The sequence below is a fragment of the Sipha flava genome, unplaced genomic scaffold, assembly GCF_003268045.1.
Source record: "Sipha flava isolate LNK unplaced genomic scaffold, YSA_version1 40_pilon_pilon, whole genome shotgun sequence".
In the NCBI taxonomy this organism is placed as follows: Eukaryota; Metazoa; Arthropoda; class Insecta; order Hemiptera; family Aphididae; genus Sipha; species Sipha flava.
In genome coordinates, this window is record NW_020273126.1 from 1,829,605 (window position 1) to 1,841,643 (window position 12,039).

At 28.8% G+C, this 12,039-nt stretch overlaps 1 protein-coding gene across 1 annotated transcript in view; it reads left to right on the forward strand.

Moving 5' to 3' along the window:
• The window catches only part of LOC112688816 (dopamine D2-like receptor), a 303,764-nt gene extending 291,805 nt beyond the window's left edge, over positions 1-11,959 (forward strand). The window contains exon 8 of the mRNA XM_025562204.1: positions 11,598-11,959. Within this exon, the coding sequence (XP_025417989.1) occupies positions 11,598-11,812 (215 nt within the window). The 3' untranslated portion in view covers positions 11,813-11,959. The remainder of the gene's footprint in view (positions 1-11,597) is intronic.
• Positions 11,960-12,039: the final 80 nt, after the last annotated feature.

Sequence of the window (12,039 nt, forward strand, 5' to 3'; positions counted from 1 at the left end):
TAAATTTTAAAATACGTTTTAAAATAGTTAATTGAATACTTATTCACAAGTTACAACTTATTGTGAGTATAATATAACTATAAAATGGTTTGGTTCGATAAAACTTAAAAGCCAATTTAAACCCCCATATAAATAGCCACTATTTTTAAAAACCATAAAAATAAATTGTAACATAATTTATACATAATAGTATAATTGTTTTTTTTTTTTTTGTAAACCTCATGCGACAAAAAAAAAATGAAAAAATAATTGCACAGGTTTACCGAAAATATTAAATTTTAAACATAAACGATTACTTCATGCGTTTATAATTTTCAATGTTGATATGAAAAGGCAACGAGGTCGTGTAAATGAAAAAAAAAAAAAAAAAATGGTACGGTTGAAAAATTTATTCCAATAACAGTATCGAATATATTTAAATTGTTTTGTTAAATTATTATTTTCGAGCGTTCCATGAAAATAAGTTTACACGACTTTGAATTCCGAACAGAATATCGTTTACAACATTTAATCAATTCGTTCTTAACACACATCACACACTAACTCAAAAGTACATACATGCATTTGTTTTATGAAATAATTAGCTGAACGAACACTTCCTGTGTCAAAGATAACAACACCTTATAGATATTTATTTCTAAAAGATTTTTAAACATGTGTGTCGTCGCGTGTGTCAGGTCACGTATTCCAATTAGAGATTGAGAAGTGTTTTAAACGGATATGAATGTCAGTATATGATGTTTGATGGTCAGTGTTGACAAAACAGATCCGTGCGAGTATGAATAAAGTATCCGAGGGGTGGGTGTATCTTAAAGCGACTCAGTAGGTCAATGTTCGGCGTTCCAAATCACCTAATTTGATTTTCGGTAAACGGTATTTACAAATAAACATTGTGGTATCACATTTACCTTATAAGGTTTAGATGATTGTACACATGTCCAAAAGGTGAATATGTTGTCGTCGAGTTTGGTGGTATTACACTAGGCAATATCCGTGCAAATAGAAAAAAAAAACGGTAAAACAAAAATCTGGTGTATAATTGTGAAGTTCTAAGTTACAAAACGCACCGGTGCTCGTTTGCGGATTATTTTTGATCCGTTTAGAATAATAATTGTCTAATAATGAATAATATTTGTTTTGGGTTCTTGTTAACGTTCCATTAAATCATTTAAATCGAAGAAAGTGCATGGACGGTTAATCATATGAATTTGCTAGTCACTTTTACAACGAGTAAAATACCGAATGCAATAAAAACGTCCGTACGTAATGTTTAGTTGTCTAATGAGCCGATGCGGTCCTGAATTTTGGCTCCAATACAGTCTCGCACCGATGCATATCCAGACAAATGTAAGTTTATCGTGCTTGTGCGAACGCATCGTAATATCTAGGCAACAGTTTGAACATTTAATCGATGGTGATTGACTAAGCATCGAGTATTGTTCGGAGGTCCGTTGATTATGTTGTTCGTGAATCCATGAATTGCTTATAAATCCATATATTGCAAAACCGTATTTGGCTCCATTTGCATTATATATTAACTATTGTATCTAATAAATACAACTATAATAACTATAATAAGTTTTAGAGATGTACAACTACAGTGGTATACTTAGCTGTGCTGGTGAAAGTACAGGTTTACAGGATAATTCAAAAATATAACGTATCAACGAGGTGCCTAGTCCTCCTAGTTAATAACTCATTATCAACTGATACACACAAATGCTTTACAGCCAGTCACCTACACGCATCTGTTATACGTCTTCTAACTAGGGCTCGGAAGTCAATAATTAAGTAAAACTTTAGCGCTCTAATATGATATATGCACTTAAGAACTGCACAATAAGCGCTATAAATAGCACTTAGCATTCGAAAATATACAAATTAAAATTTTATTCACAAAATTTGTTATATAAATTTCCTTTAAGATATTTTTAAAATCGTACAAGTTTTATATAATACATGGTGATATATATTTGGGAAATAGGTACTTTGTCTGGTTCTGGAAAATGTCTAGTAAATAAAAATATGTAAAATATTTTAAATATTATCTCATAATAATATAATGTATAATTTAATTAATTAAATTTATATTAAGAATTACACTTGTCAATAAGATATTTTCTTATATTTTCAAATTTTAATGATCTACAATTATTTGACAGTCGATTTTGTAAGTCAAGAATTCAAATCGCTACAACTTTATCTTCAGGAAGATCATCTAAATTTCCGGAAATATCTTCACCTGATAGAATTAATCGTTTATTTATTAACACCGAGAATGCACGATTTTTTTTCCACTACCTAATTTTATTTATTCTGTACAGCTTTTCCATTTTGATCACATAGTATTCCAAATTAATTTTGAATATTTTCAACTACCTACTCGTATTTCAAATGAATTCGATAATATTATATATTGCTGTTGTAATTTTTCATTAGCCGAGGTGTATTTGTCAACGTTTAACTTAATGTACGTCATTTTCAAATCTTAATTTTATGATCTGGCCTTGATAATCTTTAATACCAACTGCATTTCCATCGAATATAATAATGATATTTCCAGTGTGACAAAAAAACGAACAATATGTACCATTTTAAAATTGAAATAAATTTTGTTTTCGTTAGCATAGTCCTAATCGTATGATGTCCTTGGTTTTTTTTTCTCGTAACATTTTGTTTATGTATATATATATGCCTTTAAATCTCACTTTTAAACCTATATTAGTTAAACAGCATTAAAAATTGTAAGTATGCAAAAATTATCAAAATATAATGTCGAATAGAACATCGGAGAAAGTTGAATCAAATTGTTATCATACTTTAAAAATTCTAAGAATTTTCGAAAAATATATGCATTTGCTAGAACTTGCTTGAGAACTGCTTTTCTAAGACTGACCAAAACAGATATACATTTGCTAAAACTTCCGAGAATTGCTCATAACCAAGACTAGACCAAGACGTATATTTAATAGTGTACAATATTCATTCGTGTACGTGTGTGAAATCATAATGTTGCTATCAACTGGATGACATCACTAAAAGGCTCTCAAAAGAAAACTTCGTAGCCCAAACTTGGACGTGTGGCTCAAACGTAGCGGAACGTCATGACGACAACAACCGTTCCACGATTGAAATACATTGCGAACATTTTCCGGTAATTAATTCAAAAGTTATGTCAGAGGGACGCCCGTGGCACCAGTGCGAAATGATATAAGCGCGAACAGTCGTGTATGTACGTATATATGTGTGTTTGCGTGTGTGTGTATGTGTATGTGTGTGTGTGTGTGTGTTTGTACGTATACATACTCGAATAAAAAATAGTATTCCGAATAATTTTCAAATACTTCTAGTTTTCATACTATAAAAATAATAGATATCCACTCAACAGAAATATTTGATATTGTAGGCTAAATATATGTTATTTCATTGTATTTTTATATTACTTAATTGTTATAGTTTATAGTTGACAACAATAATAAATAACTGATATTAGCTTATACAAGATACGACGGAGAAGTAATAAAATCATTAAAAAAAGAGATTATTTCACGCTATTCGAAATAAATTATTCAGAATATTCTTTATAACTATTCAAAATACTTTATTGAATACTTTCAAAAAGAGTATTTAAAAAGTATTCTGAACACAGTATTCCGATTATTCGGAATACTACCCAAGTGTGCGTATATATATATATATGTATGCGTGTATGTGTGTGTGTGTGTGTGTTTGAATACTGTATACACATATACTATGTAAATATATTTTGTCACGTGTACAATAGATCAAAAACCATTTCCAGAGACACCACGACTTTTCACCGCCACCGCAATACGTCGTGTGTGCACGCGGCACATGCTGCGAGAGAATGACCGCAGAGCCAACTACAACGCGCGATGAATAATCAACATATTTAACCCGGGAATAATGCATTTATATTTATATGTAACACTTAAAATGTTTAATATTGTTTTATAACGTGTGAGGATACGTCGTCCACGCGTATTGCGTGGCGAATAATTTTTTTTTTTTAAATTTTTTTCAAATTCAATTCCACATGCTGTTCATTGCACGTCGTATGCACGCAGCGGGTTCGTTTGACGCGTGAGCTGAATGTTCAAAACAAAATAATCAATTCATCCTGAGCGCATACGTACGTACATCCTGCCTGAATCGGATGACGTATATTATGTACATGTAAATGTATATATATATAAATTTAAATGTATGTATATACAGTGTGAAAACGTTAACTGAGAACACTCAATAGCTTTGCGTATAGACCTGAAATTTGGATTCTGATTTTTTGTTGGTTTTTATGATTTAAAAATGTGTATTTTTACGAGTTTTTAATTTTTTTAAGTTAAATAGACACGCGCATGCGCAGTTAAACTTTTTTTCTTAAATGGTAACCACCTATTTTAACCACTAATTATTTTTCGCCTATTTTTTTTTTTTTATAAGTTTTGGTAGTCAAACCAACTTTCTAAGTCCAAAATTGACCAAGTTACAATTTAGCAATTTAACCAAAAAAACTGTAAAATGCGTGCGATTTTAAATTTTTTTGATTGTAACTCTGAAAATAATTATTCTAGAATTGTTAAGGCTTGATATGTTCACTCTTATTTATTAAAGTGATATTTACATGTTATTATAATTTTATCTACTGCATAATTTTCACTTTAATTTGGGTATGTATTACAACTTATAGCAGAAAAAAATGTAAATAAGCAAGCATGAATAAATAAACTTGTAACTCGAATAAAAAATTAAACTTACTATTAATTATTGATAAATTCCTATAGATCCATTAAATTTCGCGAAATAAACAACACGCCTGCTTATTTACGTTTTTTCTACTATAAGTTATAATACATATCCAAATTAAAGTGAAAGTTATACAGTAGTTAAAATTATAATAACGTGTAACTATTATTTTAATAAAGAAGAGTGAAAATATCAATCCTTAACAATTCTAGAATAATTATTTCAGAGTTACAACCAAATAAATTTAAAATCGCACTCATTTTACAGTTTTTTGGTTAAATTGCTGTAACTTGGTCAATTTTGGACTTAGAAACTACCAGTTTAACTACCAAAATTCATTAAAAAAACTGGTAAAAAATAATTAGTGATTAAAATAGGTGGTTGCCATTTAAGAAAAAAAAGTTGTACTGCACATGCGTGAATCTATTTAAGTTAAAAAAATTAAAAACTCGTAAAAATATACATTTTTATGTCATAAAAACCAACAAAAAAACCAGTGAATAATATTACATACATATCGTTGAACTGCAAGGTTTAATAAATTAATTTTATTTAAAAAATATGTTCGATATGTTCTTATCTTGGTACTGAGTAAACCATTTTAATAAGCTTTTATCGATGTTCAAATAGAGAATCATACTCATTTTTTCACAGTTTAACATCAACATTTTATAGTGATTGATAATAATGTATTCGATGAAAAATTTAATTAATGGAATGGACGATATCGCATTTTTACCTTCAACATTTTCAACTAACTGTATTTAATGAACTTTGTTCGACATTTTTCAGGATATTTAATTTACTTTCATTCTCCATTTCAGTATATTGACGACACTATGTGTATACAAACGAATAAAAATATGGACTTCAAACGTTTGCAATCACAATCACTATACTGAATATACTGCACAATTCCTGTTATTACCATAATAAAATTATTATTTGTATACTCGAGAAGTTGAAAAACGAATTAATTTTACATCGATTTAGCGTAATGGTAGTTTCGAAGGTAATGCAGTGTAGTTTGAGATAACAAAAAATTCGACATAGCGACATTTGACATAAAAGGATTCTGCTGTATTTTAACAGTCTTCAAAACAATTATTCATACTTGTTACCGTAGAAAACAATGAAAATATGGAGAAACTGCTAGAGATTGTGTGAGGCTCTGCGATTAGGTGATACAAAGGAATGTGTGAATGATTATTTAAGCAATTTAGCATTGCATACAACCATTCTGATTGATGAAAAAGTCAGCTGGATCAGTTTATATTTCTAAAAATGATTAGTATAGTAGAAAAATCGAAGATGATAACTTAAACTTCTAATGTTATAATTTTCGTAAGTACAAAAGTGCATCTGAAATATTTGAAAATAAAAAAATGAAAGTGCTTATAAACAGTACCAATTTAATTAAATATTTGGAAATTATAAATGTCTTTAATTAAATAATTAAAATCATTTAATAGAAATTCGTTGAATATCTGATTTTATTAAAATTTCATTTTATAACGATTGTAAATACTTTTAGCGATATTCAAGTAATATTTTATTTTTGGCTACCAAGAAAATCATATAAAAGTCTTGTATTAAACTTTCAAACCTAAAGTATTAAAATTGGAAATGTTATAAAATGTTGACTACGAAAACGTCGCCAACCCAAAATAATGAAAGAATAATACGATAATATGCGTTTATTAGTGATGAAGATTTGTACGTTGGTTGAAGTTTTTTGTAATGTTTTCTCGATTTTACGAAACAGTTGAGAAATCCAAAAAAAATGGCCTTCTACCATAAAAATACTGAAATAGAATCTATTTTCTAACTTTTAATTTTTGTGTCAGTGATGATTACAGCAATCCTCTTTTTTGATATCGTTACACAGGCACAAAAAAAAACATTCGCACACCTTATGATAAAAGCCAATAAAATATTTGTTTTGCTCAGAATCTTTTTAGAACTTTTGTTCAACAACTTTTTTTAAAACTTAAACTAATTCTGGAAGGTAACGTCTGGGATGTAACGTTTTATAAAATCGACAATGGAACGTTGAATAAATGAGCTTAAGAAACACTGGTTTGACAGGATTTATAAGCTACTTCATGTACCCGCCAAAAGTACTCATTTAAAACAAGATAATAATTAAGCTAGTAGTCAAGGGGTTACCTTCAGTGACTGTTTTCGACATTTAAAAAGTGATGCAGTTATCCCCTGAACCGAATGTATCTCAATCGTCCTCGACATGTGAATCAACGTACCGGGTTTAAAGAGAGGAATCTTAGAACAGAGACAAGTTGTAAGATAAAGATAAAAAATTGTATATAGCGTAGCTAAGATTAAAGTACACCGATAAAATAAATTATTGTACATAAATATATATTTATACATATAATATATAAATACGAAAATAATAGTGATAAATGGATAGATTTTATGAAAATCTGTGAACTATTATCACGGTTTATAAACTAAACATTTTCCCATTATGGAATTTCAAAAATATTGTGTTAATTTCGTTTTCTATTTCATTTCACGATTTATCAAGAAAAAAGCAAAAAAAAAAAAAAAAACTTAGGATGTATTCATACGTATAGAGTATTATGAAACTGCAGATACATTAATTCGAATTCAGTTGTTTAGTGCCGTAACTATTCGGTTTTTAATCTGACGAGATGATCGTCGTAAAAATTGCATATTACTGTCATTTTAAATGCATATAGGACATGGTACATCGTAGGTTATAAAATTATCCATTTCGTCTATTTATTTGGATATTAATCAGCAAAAAACTCGATATATTAAAAATAAATTACTAACTAATTCATTTTTTGGCCGTGAAATAAGATTTGAAAATGATTTTAAAAAATGTAAAACTTTTGCATGACTCGGAAATAATTTTTCAAAAATATAATTGTTCTGACTTTTATTTTTCTTAATTTCAACTTCAAAGGTAAATTTAATATAAAGTCAATTTTATTTTTTCCGTCTAAATTTAATAAATTTCTAAAATTGTTATTAAAAAAATATTTTATAACCATATTATACAATTTAAAAGACGCTTAACATCATAAAACCTGTTATCGTTTGATAAACTCGACTGAGTACAGATATTTTTTAATATACAATGTACTTATTATATTTATCATTAATTTGAAAAAGACATTATAATGAATTCAGATAAATAACAAGCTTATATTTCCCGCGTCTTTTTCAAACGATATCAACTACTTTTCTATTTACCGTTCGGCTTAAAATGTTTAATATATAAACGTTTCAAATCCTATAATCTTATGCAAATTAAAAAAGTATTAAACGCATTCGTTTCATATTATTGAAGTAGCATTTTACTAGTACTGCATTAACTAAAAACTTTCACTTTTACTATTTTTAGGACAGCGTTGAGCATAACGTAAGTCATGTTTATACGTTAATACTTAAAATTTAAAGAAAATTGAACAGGAGTACAGATATTTTTTTGATCTTATTTATGTTTTATTTATTGTAATGGTTTCAAACCAATATAGTTTTTTTCTGATTATTGATGAAATAAACGTAGAATTATAAAATATAAATAGTCATAAGTTAGGTCGACATGCGTCTGATTAACCACAATTGTTTTCAAACTTATTATCTTTAATATATTATTTTCAAGCAAATATTTTTTTTATTTTTTTTATTTTTTGAAGGGGCATATGTATTCAAACCGAATATAGGTAGTACAGTTATAACTGGAGCAGATTAAATATAAAATTGAATAGTTATGGTCCATAGTGATTGGTGCTCGTCAGCGATCCGTTGCCATCATCCAATAAGTAGTCGGTTCATAGCTCAGTCTATAACGAAATAGAGTGTATACTTGACGTAAAGAACTACTATTAATTTTATAAGTACAACATGATTACGATTCTAAAATGATGTGTACGTAATATTATTACATCCATTAGAAAAATGTAAGTAATAAAACAATAGAAAACTTAGTAAGAGGTTAATACACGTAAATGAATATTTAAATAAATAAACGGCCTGGAGTATTATTACATGCGTAATATACGACCAGTTTCAAATTAAAAATTCATTTTCAGGTATTTACAAAACCAATATTTACTTAAGCCACGATTTCATTGACTTTGTATGTACCTGATGATGAATTTTTAATTCAAAACTGGTCATACATTACACACAAAACAATATTCCAGGCTATTTATTTATTTATTTATGTGTACAAACTACTTATTTGTACAAAAAATTTAAAACTTGGATCGAACAACAAAGACAAATCATTGTTATTCATCCTCTATTTTTTATTTACATTGTACGTCTTTAACAAAAACGTTAAAAGTCTGCTAATACAATTTCAACTGAAATATAAATTTCAAATAAAAATAGGTATTAAACGATTCGTTTATTTTATTTGTTACTTTGTATTATCTTAAAAAAAATGTGTTCTAAGCCGAGCAATAATTTCAGGAAATCAAAATATTCCTTTTATATATATATTTAGTTTGTCCTACTTTTATCGAAATAAATTCGCAGAATCTTGTACACTGATTTCCGAGAAAATATCAGTTGCTTGTAGGTCACATAAAAGTATTTCGAAAATATGATATTGCACAAAATCATCACTGAAAAATGACGAAATTTTAATAACCACATGCAAACGTAAAACAAAATGTACAACTATTTGAACATAGTTCATTTCCCTGTTTGTACCTAGTGGTTTCTCAATAATGCCTTTGCATAGGTTCGAATTTCATCACTTTCGGTGATTTATTTGCTATTTTCTTGATCTTTTATTTTTATACCTTTGTAACAATCTATATGTATCTGTAGTTTCCACTGAAAATTAACCCAGAGTCTCATTTTAGTTGTCTGTTTTTTCCACATATTTAAATCAGTACGTAATTTAAATAAAAGTAACATAAAAACACGTTTTTTTTTCGAATAAAACATGAAGTGACTTTTTCTTTGTATATTTTCATATTAATATCAAACATTTTTCCAAAAATGTTTAACTAATTATAAAAAGAAGCAACTATTTGTAGCCGATTTGCAAATATTTTCAACAATGTTTTAATAATTTGCAATTCAATACTATCAACACTACTCAATTTTTTTTATCTGGGGGAGGGGGTGAGAACTCATGTTGTCTCCTATCAAATGCTGCAAATAGTTATGACTTAGTTGCAAATTGTTCGTCCATGTTTGATATTAATATGGCAACATGTAGAAGCAACCTTCCCGCATGTCTTTTCTCACATATTTCTTGTGCGAAAACTGTATCTTCAGTATTCTTAACAATGTTCTCAAAGTAATATATTGTATACTATATATATTTTGAAGATATTCCTTCATATTTTGAGTAACTATTAAATAATAAATATTTTTTTCCAGATTCCATCCTCATAATATACAATTCTATGAAACAAACCTGTATACAATATTATACTAAAACCCATACAATATACAAAACGTATTGTTTCTTTGAGCATCATAATTAATTCAGTTTTACTTTTTTGTTAATCCGTATGTGGTTCTATATTATTACATTTGAATAATCATTATATCATGCATGTAATAAGTTCTCAAATTTTATACAATTTTTTTTTTTTTTTTTTGAGATGATAAGCTTTTCTCTCTATTATCCTCGTTATCTTTATATTTGAGAACCACCTTTTCCTATTTTTTCGCTTCACAGTTTTGTACTACCCATCATACACTTCGTTGTCAAAGTAATCGTTGAAATGGATAATTATGGCATTTTTATAGCTTATTTTTATTATATTTTTATTACTTGCATTTTTTTCTCTTTTTTTTTTCACATTCAGTTCCCTTACGTTTCGGATTTCATAACGCTTCATTTCGTTGTCAAGAGTTTCCCCAATCCTTTTCCTTTCATAACCCTCTATTTCGTTTCCTTTTATCCCATTTTCTCTATTTCTATTCCCTTCAATTGCTTTTCTCTCGTGTATTTTACTCTTGTTTAATCCCATTTCGTTTCGCTTCAATAGTTCTTAGAAAACATAAACCGTATTTTATCTGTTGTATAAGAATATGGTTTTACAATTCGGTTTGTCTTAGTAATTTTTCCTCTTGTAATATATTCGATAATAATAACAGTTGTAACATAATATATTTGTTAAAATAACAATACGTTGGGAACCACCCCAAAATTCAAAAACGTATAACTGTATAAATATCCAGTTAAAAACCTAAGTGTCGATTTCGACTATTATACTAATAGTGACTGCTACAACAACTATATCAATAATATAACACTACTTTTTCTTCTTTATTTTTCTTCCAGTCTACGTTTTTCTCCAAAATAGTGTTTACTCCACCGCAAAACGATAACCATGTTTTAAATTAAATCTATAATGCCACGTGTCAGAAGCCGAATCAATTTTTTTTTCTTGATAACATAACAATTGAGTTTTCTTGAGTTAATCATCAGCCCAGAGAAGCAGACTGATTTAGGTCAGTTCACTGCAATGCGCGTATCAAATTCAACGGATAATCAAAGGGCCACTTTATACAGGATACAGCGTAAAGAAGAATAAGGGTAGAATAAGGAGAGGGCTTTGGGTCCTAAGCTTTCCAAAAATGTAAACAGATCATTCATGTTCTATCCCTTAGAATCGTTGAATTCGATATTTTACCCAAAAAGAATGTGTTAAATACGTACGTATTAATATTGGAAATAGGATATCAACCGCCTTGAACGACCACGATAATATTATGCACATTTCTTTCGTCCGTCGCGGATGCTGCGGACTTCAATCGTACTTCACTTGTGTCTGATTGGCTTTGCGTTTCGTTTCGTGTTTCAGGTGTGTTCCTATTCTGTTGGGTGCCGTTCTTCACGTGCAACATCTTGGACGCGATATGCCACAAATTGGACAAGGACTGTTCGCCCGGCGTCCAAATGTTCATCCTGACCACGTGGCTGGGCTACATGAACAGTTTCGTGAACCCCGTGATCTACACGATATTCAATCCGGAGTTCCGGAAGGCGTTCAAAAAGCTCATGCGAATAGGCACTTGACCCGTGGCCGACGGAGCCGGCCGGAGTTTCGCCACAAAGGTCTGCGACAATTGACGACGACCACAAAACAATGTCGTTTGAATTGTACTACTATTATTATTATTATTACTATCATCATCATCGTAATTATTATCATTATTATTAATATTATCGTTATTATTGTTATTATTTTTATTATTGTTATTATTATTATTATTATTATTATTATTATTATTATTATTATTATT